Here is an 18,950-nt window from a genome sequence, read left to right as displayed (position 1 = left end):
CGCATTTTCAAATTCAATCGCAAAACTGATTTTTTACAATTGTTAAATTTTCTGACAAAATGCACGAGTGAAAGCCAGCTATTAATGAAAGTCTTAACGAAGCAAAATAGTAAATTTTACTCGAATATGGCTGATATTCGTTTTCGTTTTTCGTCTATTTATTAAAATTTTTGTTAATACTCAGCACTCCTTAATTTTTTGTTCTCTACCAAAGTTTGCGTTTCTTTTGTTCCAAAGCAAAATATTTGCTGTGTCAATAGGGTAATCAGCCCATTTTTTGTCGCTTTGTAAATTTAAATTTTTTATACGACAGTAAAGCACGATCTGACTACGCTGCATGTTAAAGTAGATCATCGGGATCATTGAAAATTACAGAAATCTGAAAAATCATAAAACTACAAAAATTTGAGGAAATTTTTCTAAGTTTTCGATCTTTTCTTTTATTGGAGGGTTTTTTACCGGAACCACCGGTTTTCCCTCCCATTTCGTTTTGTTTTGAAAAAAAAAACAGTGTCCACATTTGGGGCCAAGCGAAGTCATTTGTCGTAGCTATCATGAATATTCACGTTTCTTTTTCATTTCTTGGCCTTTGGGTATATCTCCCGAAACACTGCATTATTAAATACAACAGCATAAATTAAAAAAAAACTGGTACGCAATGCGTACATGTTGATAGCCTGCAAGTATATAGCTCACGGGATTTAATCAACATCCTTATATTGAAATTATATGTTTAATGTTACTTTCGTCAAACTTGTTCAAGATTTGAAAATGCTCTTTAGTTATATGACCAAGTAATTTCCTAACCCTGGAATCCAATATACTACCAAGTAATTGCAACTGCAGAATTCCAGAATGCCTCAAATATTTTCTTGTTCTATGACGAAAAAAGCCTAAAAGCTCGCTTTATAAATGCCAATTGCCAACCATTGTTTGAATTTGCTCTTCCGAACATGACAAAGTACTTGGACGTTCCGCGTTGAGAAATCACACTCAAGAACGCACCCCCCTGTATAAGTAGAGCACTTCTTGAATTATTGAAATTATCCAAATGTAACACGTGAACACCTAGTGCTCTTTTGGGAATGTTTTGTGCGTGCTGTTTTTCGAATTTGTTAAGTGTTACTTCCTATTGAAATTTTGGAGTTGATATTATATCCGTGCCACTTCGAACAAAAATTCAATGTTTCGATGCATGAACAAACGTTCGTAATATTGACTGATTCGGACGCTGTCGATTTGTGTGCGACTCACCCCCCTGTCAGCAAGATGGCCACTTTCGTTGAGAAAATTGTAAACAATGTTTACTGTCTTTGAATATTTGCAGAATGAATGAGGATCAGTCATTTGTTGATGAAGCTGCTTTAAAGGAAGCTTCAGTAAGCATATGATTTTGTTGTATATTTTGAAAATTTTACTGTAGCAAGTCGAAAGTAACCAAAAGTTTGTTAGAGATTGATCAGATTATAATGCGAAATTCTCAATTGCTCAAACTTTTGCTTTTTTCCAAGAAATGTGTGGACGAGCTGTATGATTTTCGGGATCATTATTTTGAGAAAAATGGCGTTGAAAAGGCGTCAGAGAAGACGAAAGACGTTGGTGAAAAAATGCTTGCAGTAAAGGAAAATTTAGACCGATTGCTTGGTATATAAACCGTATAAGTTTTCTAACATTGCATTTGAATAATGTCATTTTTAAAAGAGAAGTAGTTTTAGAAAAATAACTTGCTTAAATCTCATCCTGTAGGAATGTGTGACAAGAAAAGTGAGTATTTCTATCTACTTGGGAAAACATTAAATGTGATGCCAAATTATGATCCCCAGGCGCAGGAAGTTTTATCGCGTGCAGTGAAATTGAATCCTAAACTTGTCGATGCTTGGAACTGTCTTGGGGAGTGTTTGTGGAAGAAGGGCGATGTTGAGGCAGCAAAAAATTGTTTCACTGGGGCGTTAGAGCATGTATGGATGACCAAATAATTTTTTTTTAAATACATAATCAAGTATTTTCTTTGGTATATATTGCCAGATTAGAAAGTTTGTTCTGTGCACCCGAGATCTTGGTTTGTAAACTGTACATCCAAGATTCAAACTTTGTGCACTTCAAGTGTGCAATTTTGAAAAAAAAACTATGTAGGCTTTTATGCATGCAAATTTCGAATCTCTGGTGCAGAGTTTACAAACTTTCGAGAGTACATAGATAAGATGCACAAGTTGATGAAGCAAGTCTGTCAACCCTGATAATTTTTCCACCATTTAAACTAATTTATTTACCAGTCCAAAAATAAAATGTCATTAAGAAATCTCTCGATGGTCTTGCGACAACTTGGAAAAGGTACGTAGTTTACTAATGTTTAGCCCAAGTATGTAGTCATGGTCATTAAATATAGATTTCTCTTGTAGATTCCCAAGAAAAAGTGAGTAATATCAATTTGAGTGTTGATAAAGCAAAAGAAGCTGTATCAATGGATGTTGCTGATGGAGTATCATGGTGTAAGGGTTGTTTTTTTAAAAAAATTCTTTTTGCATGAGTTCAGCTGAATACTTTAGCTAGTGGTTTGTTGACGAGAGCATCATAGCAAATGGTATTTGTTTTGAATGATTTCAAACTCAGAAGACCCCAAACTTTGAATTTTCATTGTGTTAAATTACAAATTCCGTCATGTATTTAGTGGATTGAGTTCAGTAATTTTGATTTTTCATACCAGGTAGATATTCTTGGCAATGCCTATCTATCACTCTTCTTCAGTGGTGCCCAGTCTCCTGGCATGCTTAAGCAATGTTTGAAGGCTTATACTCGTGCAGTAAGTCAAACATAATCACTAATGTGGCAACACATGAAGATTGTTTCTTGATTAAAATAGACTATGTACAGATATTTTATTCAATTTATTTATAGGAAATGGATTCAGTATCAGCATGTAATCCTGACTTGCACTTCAATAGAGCTGTGGTAATAAGACAAAGTATTCCCATCAATACCCACTTGAATATGAATGCATACAGCATGGGTTTTCTTTCCTTAGGTTTATAGGTACCAGGAAGAATATAAACTTTCAATTGAAGGTTTTAAAAAAGCTTTGCTTTATGATCCAACCTGGGAGGATCCCATAAAACTTCAAGAAAGACTTCTTAATTATTTGGGAAACATAACTGATCTTATTCAAAACAAGGTACAAAATATGTTTTTTTGTCATCTATGATATTGCAATTGTACCATTTGAATTTACCTCCTAGGGCAAGCTGAAACCGAAGCGTCTAATGTCAATGTTGCATGGATTCAAAGATGCAGATTTAGGTCCGTACAATGGTGGAAGTTATACAAGTAATTCTGGTCAAAATATAAAACTCAAGCATGTCACATTACCTATGTTGAAATGTGGTTTGAATGAAAATCAAGTAATCGTGGGAAAGGTTGTGGGAATTGTTCCATATGATGAACCAATTCCATTGTAAGTTTTTACTTCAATTTCCCTCAATCTTATTCTTACAGACATATCTGTTTCAAGTTTACACACATCTGCTTTCTAGTACTTTTGCCATTATTGACAAAGAAAATGAATGTTTTCCTGTAACCTTGTACAACTTACGCACAGGCTGTGGATTAATTGTCGGTGATACTGTTGCTATCCCAGAGCCTTATGTCCAATCCACAAATTTCAGTGAAAACTACAAGGTCAGAAAGTGATAAATCTTGTTGTTATCTCATCAAATTAATTTTCCATTGCTTTTGCCTGTTTGAATTCCTGTAGAATTTCAACTTTTTTTCCATACGTGTGGACAATCCTATGGTATTGGTTGTAAACAAACGAAAACTCTCCAGAGATAAACTATCACCATCCGTGCTTTCATTTGAGGCAAAGAGTGAATGACTTTCCTTTTTACAGTATAGAGTTTTTTAACAAAAATAAGATGATTTGCTTATGTTTATTTTCCATGTGTAAACCTCAATTAGTGTTGGCAGGATCTGTTGCGGTTTACAAGAGAATTTTTTGAACTGGACAGGCAATTTACACTAGTTCTGAAGTGCTGAATACAACAGCCTTACATGGGATTTGAAAAATTCTCTTTGTCTTTCCTTTTTCGCCGTCTTTTTTGGCTTTGTTTGCTTGCTGTTTGAAACAAATGTTCATTTTTCTGTGCCAATGGATTACTTTCATATGTTTGCTGCAATGGTAGTTGAGATGCCAATTCAAAAGATTTCTGTCTCCTCTGCTCACCTTCTTTAATGGCAGCAAGATTTTGGGCATTTTTATAACCTATCAATGAATGGGGAATTAACGAAATAATAATTTTCACTTTAAAATAGTTTTAATTTATGGGGTTTTAGCTATGAGTACTAATATTAAAAATTCTTACCAGCTTTAAAGTTGTTTAAAAATCCACCAGAATTTGGGTGCAAATGATTGTGCTTAACTATTTTGGGTATTCCAAAAAAATTTCGCACAGCTTGTATGCGAAGAAATAACATTTGGCAGAGGGAGAACAGGTTTGAAGTCATCCAGTACACAAACACTGCCTGTGAAATGAAAAAAGCCCACAAATCCTCAAAAAAAATTAGAAGAAACATTCATAACTGAAAAGAAATTTCCTAACTGCCATTTTAACTGAGCAATGGTGAATTCTTACAGCTGGAAACTTTGCAGTCATGGGAATCATAAGAATTGCCATAACTCTGAAAACTTGTTTGATATTCTTAAATTGTGGATTGCTAACACCAACTTCAGCACCTGTCTATAAAGATAAATTTCGTTATAAGAACATGAAATTTACTACCCGAACAATGGCAAGTAATGATGAAAATCACCTCAATTGTAAGCAGCATTGACGCACTACAAAGAACTGGTAATAGAAAATATGGATCTGAAATTGTTAAATCTGTAAACCACAGTACACCACCAGTTTGCATTGATTCAACAGGAAGGTTTGCCATTCGTCTTAGGCCAAGAAAAAATGACACAAACACCGGGCCTTGGACAAGTGGAATGATCAAAGACTAAAAAAATTGAAAGTTGATAAGTTCATTGTTTTTAAGTGAAAACATTTGCTTCACTTTACCATTCTACCTTGAAAGGATGACATTTGTGTTTTCGGAAAAACTGTTGTAGTTCGCGTGACGTTTCTGCTTGCTTCATTCTATCTTGAGAGTTAGCAACTTCTCTCATACGCTGTGTCAAAATATTTAACTCGGGAGTGACATTATTTAGCCTGGCAGCGTTCACTTGGCCTTTAACAACCAATGGCATCATGAGAATACGAAACAATAGTGTTGTTGCAACTATTGTTGTCCACCAAGGAGTCCAACGTCAACATGAATAAATTCCAATACATGTTGTATCAATCCCACTGGCGTTCTTCCACACAAGCCGAGACTCGATAATGTGGGCTCAGACAGTTGCTGAACAACATTTGGAACAAGATCTGACAGGCCATGGTCTAGAAATAATACTTTCTTTGATCACATCTTTAATCAGTAATCAAACTAAACAAAAAGGAGGAGATGGTACCTCCTTTTACGTCTTCGATTGTTGACATGAATCTTGAGCAGGAGAAATGTGTGAGACTAACCACATAATCGCTATATTGTTTGAAATGTCTTCTATCATTATATTGCATACATGAAAACTGGAATATAAAAACGAAAATATTTAATAAAACAGCCAGCTGACAAAATAAAATATCGTACTCCTACATTTCTTTGTGTCTTCTGTGGTAGAAATCGCACTGTACAACTTGGGAGTTTAATAAGAAAGTGTTTGTTAAAATTAAGTAAACGTGCCGCCATATTGAAATTTTGTACCATAAAATTAAAGACGAAAATTTGACACAAATGCCGACTTAAGGAGTTTTACCGGACAATTTTTTCGTTGGCTTCACAGAAATCACCATTGATCAACTTTAGCTGGATAATAACACTCAGCTAAATAGTAATTTAGTAAATACTTGGAGAGTGATGAAAATTAATGATAACATATCACGCAATGCAACACCAAAGACGCTTGTCAATCGTCATTGAAATTTCTAACCAACGACTGTCGTCCAAAAATGACAGACAAATATTCCAAACGGATGACTTTCTTGGGGCAATTTGTATTAATTAATAACCAATTAGTAATATCCAGAACTGATGTCCAGATTTATTCGCTATTTCCTGACGTTGCTATGAGAACATATTGTGTTTTAATATGAACGCATCAACGTTGTGTTAGTACTATTTTCTCTTTCATCACCGAAGTGTTTGTTGCCAAAGTCTTGGCGCGAGTATATATTTTTAAGACGCGTTAAACATGTCCATGGTATGTAAAATGTTGGTGCTTATTATTGAGAAAACTGGAACATCAGTTTCATAATTGCAACATGAACGACGACTTTGACGCTCATGGTTGGTCGCACATTCACCATGCCGCTTTCAATGGATATGTGAAAAGTATTTCCCGTTTTGTGCGCTCAAATAAAGAACAGCTGGAACTATTAACCAGAGATGGTAAAAAAAATTCGCCGCTCTCTAGCTTGTAGTAATGGTCAATTGGAAACGGTTTGTTTACTTATTGAACTAGGTGCAAATATGGTTAGCGTCAATGCTGATGGTTTAGGATTAGTAGAACTTTGTGCAATTGGTGGACATTTGCATGTAATGGAATACTTCTTGCAACTCAATTCACCTAAGGTCAAAGTGTTTCATTCTTTAATTCGTGCACTTGAGAATTCCAAAAAAATACAATTACAATTAGTCGCCTTGAAGTCCTTGTGCAGTCTCATAACTCCAGAGCGTTTGAACATAGCCTTAAATGTTGAAGTTTTAGATGGCGTACTTAAAGTACTTGGCTCAGTCTCATGTAATGAAGATGTCCTCTTGAATTGTTTGATATTTCTTGAAAATTTTATAACTGCCAACAATCATGTGGCTCCCCAGGGCATGCGATCTGATGCTTTCCTCAACATATTGATCAAACACCTTCGATCTGAAAGTAGAGATGTTTATTCAAAAGTAGTGAGACTTCTTTTTCAATTAGCAACAAATGATGCAAAGTCTGCGGCATATATTTCAGAAAAGGGCATGGCTGCATTGATAAATATTCTGGACAAGAAAGCAACAGATAATTCTGTTATACTTGATGTTTTCAAGGCATTGTGTTTATTTTGCCAATTATGGCCAAAGACACAAGACCAGTTTGCAATATTTGCTGGGTTTTCGATACTGGTAAGGTTGATGAGAGAAAATAAGAAAAGAAAGGTTCTTACATCGATTGCAAGATTAGTGGCATTATTGGTAGAACAAAATGAACACAACCAGAACTTGTTTATCAATGAAGATGGTATTCCCACACTGCTTCAAGTGCTTTTGAAGTTTCGTCTCTTGAACTTCAAATGGCCATAGTTTCTGCAATCAAATCTTTGGCAAACAATGCTAGCATCCTTACTCGGGAGTTGTTGCAAAACAAAGGTTGCACCAAAGTGTTAATTAAGATATTGAGAGAGGGTCCACGCCAAGATGATGTGCGTCGTCTTGTTGCTGAAGCCTTATGGGATATTGCAGGATCTGAATCAGCTCGTCGGTACACTATAGCCAAACAAATAGGCTTAAATATCTTAATAGAATTTCTAAAAACAACAAATGCATCATTGAATCTTATTGCTTCAGAGGCGTTAGTTGTGTTGGCAGAAGATATCAACAGTAAACAGGATGAAATAGTTTCTTCATCTGCTGCCCAATTTGCAGTTCGTCTTCTGTGCAAGGATTCAACTCCTGAGACAACAGTCTTGTGTATTTTCCGAGCAATACGTGCACTTTGCATAAAGAAAGGATTTAGACCTCACACAAGTGGCCAAACATCAATAGCCTCAGATGGTAGCATCAAATTTCTTGTGAGGTTCCTCATTGACTCAAGTAGAGCAGTTATGCAAGCAGAAGCTGCATATACATTAGCATGTGTTGCACTTGGTAACCATGAAATAAATGCGATGATTGTCCATATGTTTGAATTCTCAAGATTGATATCTTTAATGTTGTATAAAGATATGAATGTAAGGTTGACGACTGCCTATGCTTTGGCCTTGTTTGCTTTAACAACACTCATAACCAGAAACGCATCATATCGTCGGGCAATCTTTGCTTTGCCATGTTTAAACCATTTTTACACTCACACGACAAGAAAATTCAGGCTAAAACAGCTTTTCAAGTTGTGGTTCTCTCCGGATTTTTCCTGATGAAGACCAAGCAAACACTTCTGCAACTGGCATCGATATGTTGGTCAGGCTTCTTCAGCAAGATGATGAATCACTTCAAGCATCCTGTTGCAATTTCATTGCTGGTTTATCACACACAAGACCAGGCATCCCTGCAGCATTTGTTTCCATTGGTGCTGTGCAAATATTATCTAAACTGCTAACCTCAATATCAGAGATGGTAAGATGCTATTCAGCCATTGCTTTGGGATATTTGAGCATGGACAAAGACGGACAAACACAGCTGTTAAATATCTGTCGAAACAACCCATTGCTTTACAACATTTTGTGCTCTTATGCAAAGAAGATTAAGCTGTCCCAGCAGTTCATGGAAAGATGGAAACATTACCAAAGATTGTCTTCTCTCCCAGCAATGTAAGTAAACATATTTGTCTTATGTCGAGATATTCTTATACTTCATCAAAGGAAGTTTAGCTTTGCATATGTAATGATGAATCCCTAAATGTTATCTTACATTTCTATGTAGTAAGCCGTCAGCATTTCTTGTGAATCAGGACATGGATGAAACTTTCACCATCGAGAGTTATGTTAATGAGGCTCTTTATGAAGAAAGTGAGGAGAGCATGTCAAATGTATCAGTAAAACTATCATTCCCAATATAATTATAAAAGAAATTTCAGCATTTCACATAATTACATAGTAGCAACTACATTAGTGTAATTATTTACTCTTTTTCCTCCTCTGGGTCACCAGCTTCACTTATGTTTTCATCATTTGTTGCTTTATCTAATGTTTCATCTGGTTCATCAGGTTGCAAAAAAGCTTTAAGTTCTTCTTCCAAATCAATATCATCATCTAATGTTATGTCTTCCAACGACTGAGATGCCGGAAGTCCTGCAATTGCCTCTAAAACAAAATTTATAAAACTATTTAATAAGCATTTGTATAGTTTTACATCCAAAAGTGTGTTTAGCATTACTCTCTGTGGCTCCATATTGTATATAATGTTGCATTTCCTGAAGAAAGACATCTTCATAAACTTTCTGCCTTTCTAGCGATGCCTGCTTTTCAATTTGCCTGGTTTGTTCATCATCTTTGGATTTTTTTTCCTTATACTGCTCTGTAGGTATGTACAAATTAGCATTTATGAAAGGTTAATGGGTAGTTTTTTCTTTAATATCAATGAAAGTGAAATGTACCTTGCAAATTGTTGTACTCATACCTAAAAATTGAAACTACACATTAGTCTTTCACATTATTTTGTCAAGTTCATCCAAATGTCCACTGCTTTGATTATTTATCATTCAATCAAATTGCTAGTTTGACATGAAAGCTCATAATTGGATACGGATAATATACAGACTTGGAAGCAACATATCTACATTCAGTGTGCGAATTAACGGTGTGCAATGTGCAATTTGCACATCGTTTCAGCTAAAATGAAAACAATTGCACATCACTTTTTCAAACGATGTGCAAAAATCGGTGGTTTTAACGAAAAACACTGTCATAAATCATATGAATTTGTTCACGTTTGAAAATATTAATTTAGGAATTAGTGCTATATAATTAACTTAATATTGATTTGATTATGCCTCTAAAGAAACACTTTTGTCAAAAAAATTGCACATCATTTTTTCTGAACTAATTCGCACACTGTCTACACTCAAATAAATCCAATATAACATAAGATTCCATTAGTGATAAAATCTTACTCAAAATGCTCAACAGTTCTCTCAAATATCTTTTTTTCCTTCGCCTTTCTTTGTTCCAAAATTTTACGAACAGAGGCCTCTTCAAACTCATCGATGAGCTTCTCATATTTGTCAATTTCGCTGTGCATCTCCTCTAAAATAGTCATTTAAACCTATTGAACTTGGCCAAATTTGGTTGGGTCCACTTTACATAAAGTATTGACTTTGCATAAAGTATTTGGCATCACATTATCAAAGCCAATATTTGTCTAGCAATGCTGGTTAAATATTGCACAGACACTCTGCCCTGAAGGAATGCATTCTAGGAAAAAAGGTAGCTCATATTTTACCTATTTTTTCAGTAGCTTGGTCAACTTTCTCTAGCACATCCGGAAGGAATGAAAGTTCTTGATGGAAAGATGTTATTGCTCGATCCAAAGCTGCCATTTTTTTCAATCGGGCAAAAATAATTGCATCCATTTCCTGTTAATTGATGTCAAATTTAAACACGAATCCAAAATTCATCAAAATATCGATTTATTTCAATCACATACATCAGCATCAACTGCCAAATCCTTTCCATACCAATGAATGTGTGCCCAGTTCTTATAGAAGCTATGATAACAAGGCAATAGTTGATACAACACAGAGATGGGCTAATATAATACATACTGCATACCTTGCTAAGATATCTGACCCTGCCTCCAAATTACAATCGAAACATTGATCATTGCTAGAAATATAAAAGCAACAAAACAACGTGTTACTGACAGTGTTTTGTATCTATTTCAATGTTGTAACATACATACCTTTTAACATTGACATCCTCAGCAATAGCAAAAGCTGCCTTTCTGTACGTGGAAGCAAAGCCAAAACATTTATTGCAACTCAGAACATCAAACTGAACAACAATATTTTAATTACCTTACGATTCGTTGGTTGGCAGATTTCGCTTTAATCGAGATTGTTCTTAGTCTGTGAACATAATGACGCAAACTTGTTATCTAGCCATCTTGATGTTGAATGAAAAGTCTTATAATTCACAACAACGACGAAGATAACAAACTAACCCTTTTGATAAATCATGTTGAACGTTATAGAGTTTATCCTTGATGTTGCCAAACATTTCTCACATATTGTGAAAGCTACAACATCTTCTTTGTACGTGTTGTTTTCACTTTTCTTTAACCTTTTGAACAAGAAAAAGACAAAGTTACAGAGACTAAACAACTGCCACAATGATTCCAAACTTTCCACTCCACTTGTCACTGATCTCAATTTTAAATTCAATATGGCGGATACAGAATTAACATCTACCTCTGCATCTAGCAAAGATGAAAAAACCTCCATACCGTCTTTTTCTGCAGGTCTCATGCTTGTTTTGCAGCCTTCAATTGAGGCTCTCGATGAAAAAGTTAACGTTGTGAGGTTTGGATGCTACGTTTTAAAAACAAATCCTTTAGTATGGTGGCTATAGCCGTAACGTAATATTATTTTATAAACAGGATGATTTGGCCAAGGGATAACAGTAGATTTATGTTTATGATTTTTCAGAGCAAGTCAAGTTGAACTGAGAGAAAAAATTGATGAGCTAGGTGCAGGTTAGAATTATTTGTTAAATTACACAATAATAAAATTATTAATCTCGGCCAGATTCTAACTATTATTTTTACCACCAAAGATTTAGCGCAGCTTAACGAACGCCAAGATTTGCCCGTAGATCTTGAACCATATGTAAAGAAACTAATTGGTTCAAGAAGAAGAATTACCCTTGTTAACAATATTTTGCATAATGCTCAGGTAAATATTTTATAGCGTGAAAAATTTAGTCCAAGAGACCAAAAAACTGTGAGATTATGTAATTTGACATGCCAAATGATTTTTTTACGTATTTCAAAGGAAAGACTCAAGCGACTCAATTCAAACATTGCTCGCCAGACAGCGAAGAAAAAATCAGAAATTGACGCATCTCTACATATTTGAAGTATTAAAATGGCACGAATCAAATGCTTACGTAATGATGTTAAAGCGTCTGTCTTTGTGGAAATTGGTCTTGGGAAAAAGAATCAAGCTTGAAAGCACCTGCATTCTTATCCAAGGTGTTTTTATGTAAACTGTGTGTATTCTTTGATGAAATTTATCAACAACATGATAGTTTGTATTGCTTTAGATAAACTTTATAAAATAACAACTGTCACCTATTGATTACTTCAATCATCAAGTCAGCTGTTTGAAACACTATCCTCCATTATTCCTTTAAACTTATTGCATTTATCATTGAACAACAAAGCGCTTTTCACTCCATAACTCTGATCATCGTTACTCACGTCTTAAACAAAACAAATGTGCGTCAATTTCAGCGCGCGTCCTTGGCTTATATTTACATTATTTTATGCGTCGTGTACGCTAATTAACGGCATAATCATTGCGCCTCATGAACCGACTCGTGGCATTTACGAAATCGCGAAACTTCATGGCGAGAAGTTTTTAAGAAAACCTCGAAGTAATGGTATGCTATGTTTACATAGGATAAAAAAGTCGTATGTGTTAATTGATCGTAATAACGAAACGCTAATATTTATGTGATCGTTTAGTAGTGATATGTTATAACTAATCGTGTCACGGTAATGTCGACCTTTAGCTTAATGGTAACTTTCTTTAGAATTTATTTTCTAGGTTTGTTCATTGTGTTGCCGCTATATAATATGTTTAACTTCTTTGAAGAGACGTTTCAGACGTTTATTGAGTTTTTTATGGGTATCATTGTTTTAATAAAATTCGTAGATAAAATGTAGTACTGTACTGCATGAGACATGCCGACTTCATAATCCAATTTTAGCACGTCAAAACAATATGTTGATGCGTATGCGTTCACCTTAACGGGGTCGTGACTAAAACACCTAACCCTAAACCTAACCCTATATAGTCGTATGTCACTCGTATGTACTCGTATGTTAGTCGTATGTACTCGTATGTACTCGTGTGGTGTTTTAGACACGATCCCTTAACGGTTCCAATTCTAAAGTGTTGATCAATAGAGAAATTCTCCTTCATTAAGTGCGATTTTGAGATTGAAAAATCTATACGAATGAAACAACGTTGTTTTAGTTGTATTTGACTGCAGCTTTGATTATGGTTGGTGCGGATTTCGCAACGTAAAAAGAAAGGACGATTTTAATTGGATGATTAGGAGGACAAGAACGCCGAGTGCCAATACCGGACCCAATGGCGATTTGATTGGAAAAGGTATGCTGCATATTGATTGCTTTTTTGGTGCAAACATTTCGACAGAACTATTTTTCATAATTCCACAGGTTTCTTCATTTACATTGAGACGTCGCACCCTAGGAAACAGGGAGATATGGCGAGATTAAAGAGTCCCGTTTTCCCTCCTTTCATTTACTGTTTGCAGTTTGCCATCCATGCCTGGGGTGATGGCGTCGGAAAGCTTAAAGTTAACGCGAGGAAAGTCAGAGGCTCGACAAAACGAAAACAGCTATTGACATTGAATGGAAATCTTGGTAAAGTTTGGCATTTAGCTCGTGTCACTGTCGCCTGCAGCTCGAGATTTGTGGTGAGATACACCTACCTAGAAGGTTTTGACAAATGATCAATAAAGTACGGGATAGATAATTATTTATTCTGGGTTTTTTTATGATAATGAAGATAGAATTTGAAGGCGTCTGTGGTAAAGGACACCGTGGGGATATAGCACTGGATAATATTACTTTATCTCGTGGAGTATGCGAGACATCGTCAACAAATTCTTCAGGTAACCTTGCCAAATAATACGAAGAGGTTGCATAGGAAAAGATGGTTTTGACGATGAATGCGTTTATCGTCAATAGAGACGGAAGGCGCCATGCGCGAGGATTCGTTTTTTTAATCCTAAAGTCTACACATGAGATTTGACTTGCAACAGTCTAAGCGGATCGACTACAGCTGCTCTCGATCAACACGGAACTGCCTTGCAACAGTCTTAAAGATAATTATACAGTTTCTTTTTGAGTGGCAACCTTTTTCTATAGAGTTAAATTAAATGCAGCGCTCTTTATGATAATTGAGTATTTAATTAAATGGCTCGCTGTTGAAATGTTTAGAATGTGCATTGGCTGTTCGAGACTCGATTGTTTTAAGTTCACGAAAAACCTAATGCTTTCGTAAAGTTACAATTTTTTTCCGTAATATAGAAATTTGCGGAGTTGGCTTTCCTGGATTTGTTGGTGAAGTTCCACACCTTCCAATGAGTTATGCCTGGCCTTGGTTGGTGGCTTTGCCTTACGTTAGCCAATCACAACGTTCTTGTTCAGCTATTCGAGTTGACTCTGATTGGCTGCTTACGACAGAAGAGTGTGCAAAAAGTTCCCGAAGTAGGTTTTTCTCGCTGATGAATTACGCTGATATGTGATTTCAATTAATACCTCCCATCCAACCGCCCCCACCCTCCCCTCCCCCATTCACACATTACGAATTCTCATTGACCAGCATTCTCTGTGATTAGCTAACAAGAAAAGAAGAATGAAAAGAAAGGACAGCTTTGTTGCTTTATTCAAAGATTTGGGTATTTCTTTGTTTTGCTGTAACAATGAAATAACTTGAACATATGAAGTAAAATGAACTTGCTTGGATGTTTAAAATTTTCAAGGTTTGTTACGAGTAAACGGTTCCGTCACCGAAGGCCAGGAACATAAAGTTTGCCTTCCATCGAATTTGCAGCTTCAAAATCAAGTCTTAAATTGTTATTTATTGGGTAAGAATCACTTGCAGTCATCGCATTTTATTTTTTTTTTGCATTTCTTTATTTTATGCATGTAGCACAGGAAAAGAAAATCCTTGAAATCGCTGCGACTATTCTATCAAGTGGTTTATGTAGGCATAAATTACGATCGTCTTTCTCGATGGTCTTTGACTTGAAAACTGAGGTAAATAGGCCTGCGAAGTGTTGATCCTCGAGAAGTGTAACTAATGTTCGATATGGTGTGTGAATTGTTTGATATGGTGTGTGAATTGTTTGATATGTTGTGTGAATTGTTTGATATGATGTGTGAATTGTTTGATATGGTGTGTGAATTGTTTGATATGGTGTGTGAATTGTTCGATAGGATGTGTGAATTGTTTAATATGGTGTGTGAATTGTTTGATATGGTGTGTGAATTGTTTTATATGGTGTGTGAATTGTTCGATAGGATGTGTGAATTGTTTAATATGGTGTGTGAATTGTTTGATATGGTGTGTGAATTGTTTGATATGGTGTGTGAATTGTTTTATATGGTGTGTGAATTGTTCAATATGGTGTGTGAATTGTTTGATATGGTGTGTGAATTGTTCGATATTGTGTGTAAATTGTTAAATATGGTGTGTAAATTTGTGATTTTATAGATTTGCCTACGTGTCAACAGTTCTTCAATAATGAATCAAAGTGAAATACATTACGGTTATGTTGTTTGTATGAACAATATTCTTGACAGTTGGGTTCTACATGCTTTTGGTTCAATAACAAATTCCAACTTCAAGCAGGATATCATTGTCTTAAGACGAACTTCACTCCATGTTGACTTTATCGAGAATATTACCCAAGTTCCCATTGTAGCACCTGTTGTCCCTAGCAATCCATTTCCCACTGAAAAAGGTAGTTTTACGTAGTGTGTTTTAATATGCAACCTTGTAAAATGGGCGTAATGATTATTAATTTTTTTCTTAAACAGATCACGTTTTTCAAATTTTTGAATCAACTCTACAAAAATGTCTTACGCTCATGTCAAGCCAATCAAAATTCACCTACGCTCAATGTAACAAAGAAGACACGAGCCAACGTTTCAAATGGACACGTGATCAGCAGCTGGTTGCCGTGACTAGAAATGCTTGTTTGGAAAATGGAGGATCAAGTTTGCAAGAGCTGCATTTGAGCCGATGCGCCACAGGTCGACGTAGCCAGCGGTGGTTGTGTGACGGTAACACGTTGATGAATCTTTTTATAGAACGCATCTTTCATGGTTGGCGGGAAAAGATTCCATGTTTGTTGTATCGACTAGGAGACATGCAAATTTTGGCCAATTCTGGATTGCTGGAGGGACCGATAATATTTGCTCTTTGTTGCCTTCTGGTAGGTGCATTTTATATCCTAGATTTGTAATGCTGTCGTCACAGTTTGCATGTGACGGCAGTCGATAAATGATGACTACTTTTTTGAATTCACTTTTCATAAAACTTATTTCTGTAGTTTAATTCGTACTGACGTTTTTGTCGTTGTTGTTAGAAAGCGGCAAAATAAAATGCGATTTGAATCATTGGAATAAGTGTGGCTTTAACAGCGTCGGTAGCTATGCTAAATACTGGTGGACTGTATCTCGCTATGGTTCCGAAGAATACAAGCATTTTCCACCCCTTCAACACGCAGGTATCCAATTGTCTTTCTTACTGTCTTAAACAATAATATCCCTTTTTCTAACTTCTGCATCATCATTTCTTTTTAGATGTGCAAGATACTTTGCTATTTGAACAAAGTGAAATTTCTTCTGCACTTAAGTTATCTTCTCTCTTTTTTGCAGATAGATTTTTCAAAATCGTAAAACGCTTGCGACGTGGATATCCTGCTGCGCTTAAGAGCCCATCCTTACGTGGTCAGCGGTGTGTGGTATTCAAAATCTTTTTTCAAGGTTCTTCAGCCGAACAGTTCAACGTATACAAAAGTGCTGCTGGGAAGCGAACGCTTATGTTTCAACGTGACGCAGAATATGACGGATCGTGGCGTTTTCATCAAGTCACGATCGTACCTTCATCTTGTGAAACTTATCAGGCGAGAAAAGAAATGTTTCGCGTTCGTCGTTTTGGCAAACCTACGAGTTTATAGTAAATTTTTTTACATGTTGCTACTAGTTAACGTGAACATTTCTGTATTCGTTTTAGGTTCTCTTTGAAGCAATCATTTACAATTTTACTGCTGCCAAAATTGCTTTGCGAGAAATCGTCATCTCACCTGGGGCGTGTCATTCCCGTGTCAAGAAACATACAGGCACGTGATTTGTCAATGCACAATTTCATGTTATTACCATTTTTTTCTCTAATACATGCCTGGGGACGTTTGCACGAAGCCTAGATAGCGTTATCCATCGAAAAGCGAAAATTTTCAAACTTGTAGAAATGGTGTTTATATTTTTCTTGCGATAAAGAAATTTTGCGATCCTCGAAACAATGTTTTATTTCAGTGATTGCACAGTTAAAATCGTATGATTTTCTTTCATCAGAGATTTTTTGAACGTTCAAATAAATTTGCTATCCAATGAATAGCTATATTCGGCCGGCCCCTGGGATATTGACTTGTTTGACGTGGGAAGCGTCTGCTATTAGAACACATATCAAGTTCTAGATATCATTTTGTAATTTGATGAGATTTCCTGTGAACGGCAACTTGAATTTGACTAATACTCTCCGTTGGAAAATTATGGGTCATTGTTTGCTGTAAACGAAAAAAATAACCTTAGTTTTTGCCCTCTTTTTCAAGATGGCGAATGCCAAAAAGACTGGAATCTAGTTAAAGGACAGTGTCTGTATTATCACCCAACCGAAGTCACCTGGCATGAAGCTTCAACTCTGTGTCGAATTGTAGAAGCACGGTTGATCACGAATACGAATGCAACAAGCGTTATTTTGCCTCGTGGACGTCACGCGTGGTTTGGAGTGAGGAGCTGCCCTTCTGGCAGACTTTACTCTGAAAAAGGTGTTTTGTACAACAAGTCGGGAATATTCACTGAGCCGACCTGTATGCGAGCCGAAAGAAAACGTTTCGGCGAGACAAAGTATAGAACAGTTGGATGTCATAAAAAGTTGCCGTTTGTTTGTCAAAAAGGTTGCCTGATTATTTACTTAATTAAATCTTTATTTTTCCTCACTTTTTTCCTGATGAACGATTTTTTCCCACAGATCCAAAAGCAATTGAGGAAACTTGCGGATTTAGAAATTTCTCAGCTCCAAACGACCAACAATGGCCATGGCACGTCTTAATAATTTTGTGGGACAGATGCGTCTGCGGTGGTACTCTTATCGCTCCTGGTCATGTCGTTACCAGTACCTTGTGTTTGTTTCGTGTATGGATTCACTCTGTAAAGGTGTTACTGCTGTATTCATTTATCAAAGTTCACGGTCACTAATTTCTTTTTCTCCATTGTAGTTGTTCTTTCCAAGCTCGCGCCGTCTTATTAGTAGAATCAATAATATAATTCATCACTCTATGTCCGGTGTGAACTCTGGAAAATATGATATATCTATTGTACGATTTGATGACAGAAATACTCTTCAGACATCTGCATGCCTTATGCAAGTCCCTTTGCCTCACCTGCAGTTCACCACTTCGCATTTATTGAGAGGTTTTGTATATTATTTTTAGACGTGATGAAGTTGGGCTACTTCGAAATGTGCGAATAAAATTTGTCATGTCTTTCCCAGGTAGAAAATGCCTTATTCTTGGTTGGGGAACCTATAAAGGATCTTATCGTCCGTGCATATCTCAAACATACAGTTTTCACGAAGTGGACATTGTTGATCAACAGCAATGCGCTGATTATTATGGTACACATATGATTAAGAAGGGGATTATATGCGTAAAAGCGAGGAACAGCACTGTACAAGAATGTCTTGGGGACACAGGAGGTATAGTGATGTGTAAGTGGAGGCACCCATGTTAAATATTGAGATTTTTCTTTTTCTTTCAGGTCCCCTGGTTTGTGAAATCCTCGGAGCTTGGACCTTAGTTGGTATAACAAGTTGGGGTGTGGGCTGCTCAATGACTAGGAAATATGGCATTTATTCGGATGTCGGAAGCTTAAAGTTATGGATTGATATTGTTTTGAGAAAAAGCTGAATTAATTCTTCAAAGAATAACGAGGACTGGCAATGTGCTGTTGTTTCATTGTTATAAGATCAGTGGCACCCATGGTAACCTTGGGGGTAAATAGGGTAACATTAGGGTACTGTCATGTTCGCGACAGGTGTTATTTATTTGAGGATAAATATTGGAGAAACATAAAAAGAATAGATATTGAAACTATGAAAGAAGAAATAGACTTGCATGTTTTAC

General features: G+C 36.1%; 6 protein-coding genes across 6 annotated transcripts; 4 read left to right on the top strand and 2 right to left on the bottom strand.

The window, feature by feature from the left end:
• Positions 1 to 1,243: 1,243 nt before the first annotated feature.
• Positions 1,244 to 3,926, top strand: LOC124436894 (tetratricopeptide repeat protein 5-like). The gene is made up of 11 exons (XM_046986867.1): positions 1,244 to 1,379; positions 1,512 to 1,644; positions 1,747 to 1,958; positions 2,274 to 2,331; positions 2,400 to 2,489; positions 2,709 to 2,800; positions 2,896 to 2,949; positions 3,023 to 3,169; positions 3,234 to 3,448; positions 3,528 to 3,672; positions 3,749 to 3,926. The coding sequence occupies exons 1-11, from the start codon at positions 1,329 to 1,331 to the stop codon at positions 3,866 to 3,868; spliced, it is 1,317 nt and encodes a 438-aa protein (XP_046842823.1). The 5' UTR covers positions 1,244 to 1,328; the 3' UTR covers positions 3,869 to 3,926.
• On the bottom strand, positions 3,823 to 5,531 carry LOC124437134 (mitochondrial inner membrane protein OXA1L-like). The gene is given in 7 exon segments (XM_046987146.1): positions 3,823 to 4,255; positions 4,356 to 4,515; positions 4,626 to 4,730; positions 4,804 to 4,992; positions 5,063 to 5,295; positions 5,298 to 5,432; positions 5,504 to 5,531. Coding segments are annotated over 7 exon segments (1,065 nt in total). The 3' UTR covers positions 3,823 to 4,040.
• Positions 5,532 to 5,888: 357 nt separating this feature from the next.
• On the top strand, positions 5,889 to 8,892 carry LOC124436410 (ankyrin and armadillo repeat-containing protein-like). Its single transcript, XM_046986332.1, is given in 6 exon segments — positions 5,889 to 6,499; positions 6,501 to 7,338; positions 7,341 to 8,058; positions 8,061 to 8,186; positions 8,189 to 8,597; positions 8,710 to 8,892. Coding segments are annotated over 6 exon segments (2,373 nt in total). The 5' UTR covers positions 5,889 to 6,353; the 3' UTR covers positions 8,846 to 8,892.
• LOC124436412 lies at positions 8,817 to 11,133 on the bottom strand. The gene is made up of 10 exons (XM_046986333.1): positions 10,948 to 11,133; positions 10,802 to 10,852; positions 10,687 to 10,728; positions 10,557 to 10,610; positions 10,432 to 10,492; positions 10,228 to 10,360; positions 9,899 to 10,031; positions 9,383 to 9,405; positions 9,163 to 9,303; positions 8,817 to 9,089 (listed from the first exon to the last, which is right to left on the bottom strand). Exons 1-10 carry the CDS (start codon positions 11,001 to 11,003, stop codon positions 8,908 to 8,910), a joined length of 876 nt encoding a protein of 291 aa, XP_046842289.1. The 5' UTR covers positions 11,004 to 11,133; the 3' UTR covers positions 8,817 to 8,907.
• Positions 11,100 to 12,118, top strand: LOC124436413 (SNARE-associated protein Snapin-like). The gene is made up of 4 exons (XM_046986334.1): positions 11,100 to 11,305; positions 11,432 to 11,478; positions 11,559 to 11,677; positions 11,777 to 12,118. Exons 1-4 carry the CDS (start codon positions 11,169 to 11,171, stop codon positions 11,858 to 11,860), a joined length of 387 nt encoding a protein of 128 aa, XP_046842290.1. The 5' UTR covers positions 11,100 to 11,168; the 3' UTR covers positions 11,861 to 12,118.
• Positions 12,119 to 12,149: 31 nt separating this feature from the next.
• Positions 12,150 to 18,932, top strand: LOC124437133. Its single transcript, XM_046987145.1, has 18 exons — positions 12,150 to 12,386; positions 12,986 to 13,123; positions 13,192 to 13,451; positions 13,544 to 13,649; positions 14,068 to 14,247; positions 14,379 to 14,438; positions 14,523 to 14,627; positions 14,693 to 14,799; positions 15,257 to 15,506; positions 15,583 to 15,984; positions 16,134 to 16,274; positions 16,426 to 16,673; positions 16,784 to 16,889; positions 17,379 to 17,723; positions 17,798 to 17,982; positions 18,045 to 18,240; positions 18,320 to 18,523; positions 18,586 to 18,932. Exons 1-18 carry the CDS (start codon positions 12,221 to 12,223, stop codon positions 18,732 to 18,734), a joined length of 3,348 nt encoding a protein of 1,115 aa, XP_046843101.1. The 5' UTR covers positions 12,150 to 12,220; the 3' UTR covers positions 18,735 to 18,932.
• The last annotated feature ends 18 nt before the right edge of the window (positions 18,933 to 18,950 follow it).

The sequence above is a fragment of the Xenia sp. Carnegie-2017 genome, unplaced genomic scaffold (genome assembly GCF_021976095.1).
Source record: "Xenia sp. Carnegie-2017 unplaced genomic scaffold, XeniaSp_v1 HiC_scaffold_16, whole genome shotgun sequence".
NCBI classification, from domain to species: Eukaryota; Metazoa; Cnidaria; class Anthozoa; order Malacalcyonacea; family Xeniidae; genus Xenia; species Xenia sp. Carnegie-2017.
Note: the sequence above shows the minus strand (reverse complement) of the source record. Positions and strands in the feature narration are given on the sequence as shown.

Coding starts and splice junctions, on each gene's coding strand:
- LOC124436894 (XM_046986867.1), top strand. CDS start 1,329: ATGAATGAGGATCAGTCATTTGTTGATGAAGCTGCTTTAAAGGAAGCT. Junction 2,332..2,399: donor CTTGCGACAACTTGGAAAAG/GTACGTAGTTTA, acceptor TTTCTCTTGTAG/ATTCCCAAGAAAAAGTGAGT. Junction 2,950..3,022: donor TGCACTTCAATAGAGCTGTG/GTAATAAGACAA, acceptor TTCTTTCCTTAG/GTTTATAGGTACCAGGAAGA.
- LOC124436412 (XM_046986333.1), bottom strand. CDS start 11,003: ATGTTTGGCAACATCAAGGATAAACTCTATAACGTTCAACATGATTTA. Junction 10,853..10,947: donor CAACATGATTTATCAAAAGG/GTTAGTTTGTTA, acceptor TTATGTTCACAG/ACTAAGAACAATCTCGATTA. Junction 10,361..10,431: donor ATTTGGCAGTTGATGCTGAT/GTATGTGATTGA, acceptor ATCAATTAACAG/GAAATGGATGCAATTATTTT.
- LOC124436413 (XM_046986334.1), top strand. CDS start 11,169: ATGGCGGATACAGAATTAACATCTACCTCTGCATCTAGCAAAGATGAA. Junction 11,306..11,431: donor GAAAAAGTTAACGTTGTGAG/GTTTGGATGCTA, acceptor ATGATTTTTCAG/AGCAAGTCAAGTTGAACTGA. Junction 11,678..11,776: donor ATATTTTGCATAATGCTCAG/GTAAATATTTTA, acceptor CGTATTTCAAAG/GAAAGACTCAAGCGACTCAA.
- LOC124437133 (XM_046987145.1), top strand. CDS start 12,221: ATGTGCGTCAATTTCAGCGCGCGTCCTTGGCTTATATTTACATTATTT. Junction 14,800..15,256: donor TCTTTGACTTGAAAACTGAG/GTAAATAGGCCT, acceptor GTGATTTTATAG/ATTTGCCTACGTGTCAACAG. Junction 16,674..16,783: donor CATCTTGTGAAACTTATCAG/GCGAGAAAAGAA, acceptor TATTCGTTTTAG/GTTCTCTTTGAAGCAATCAT.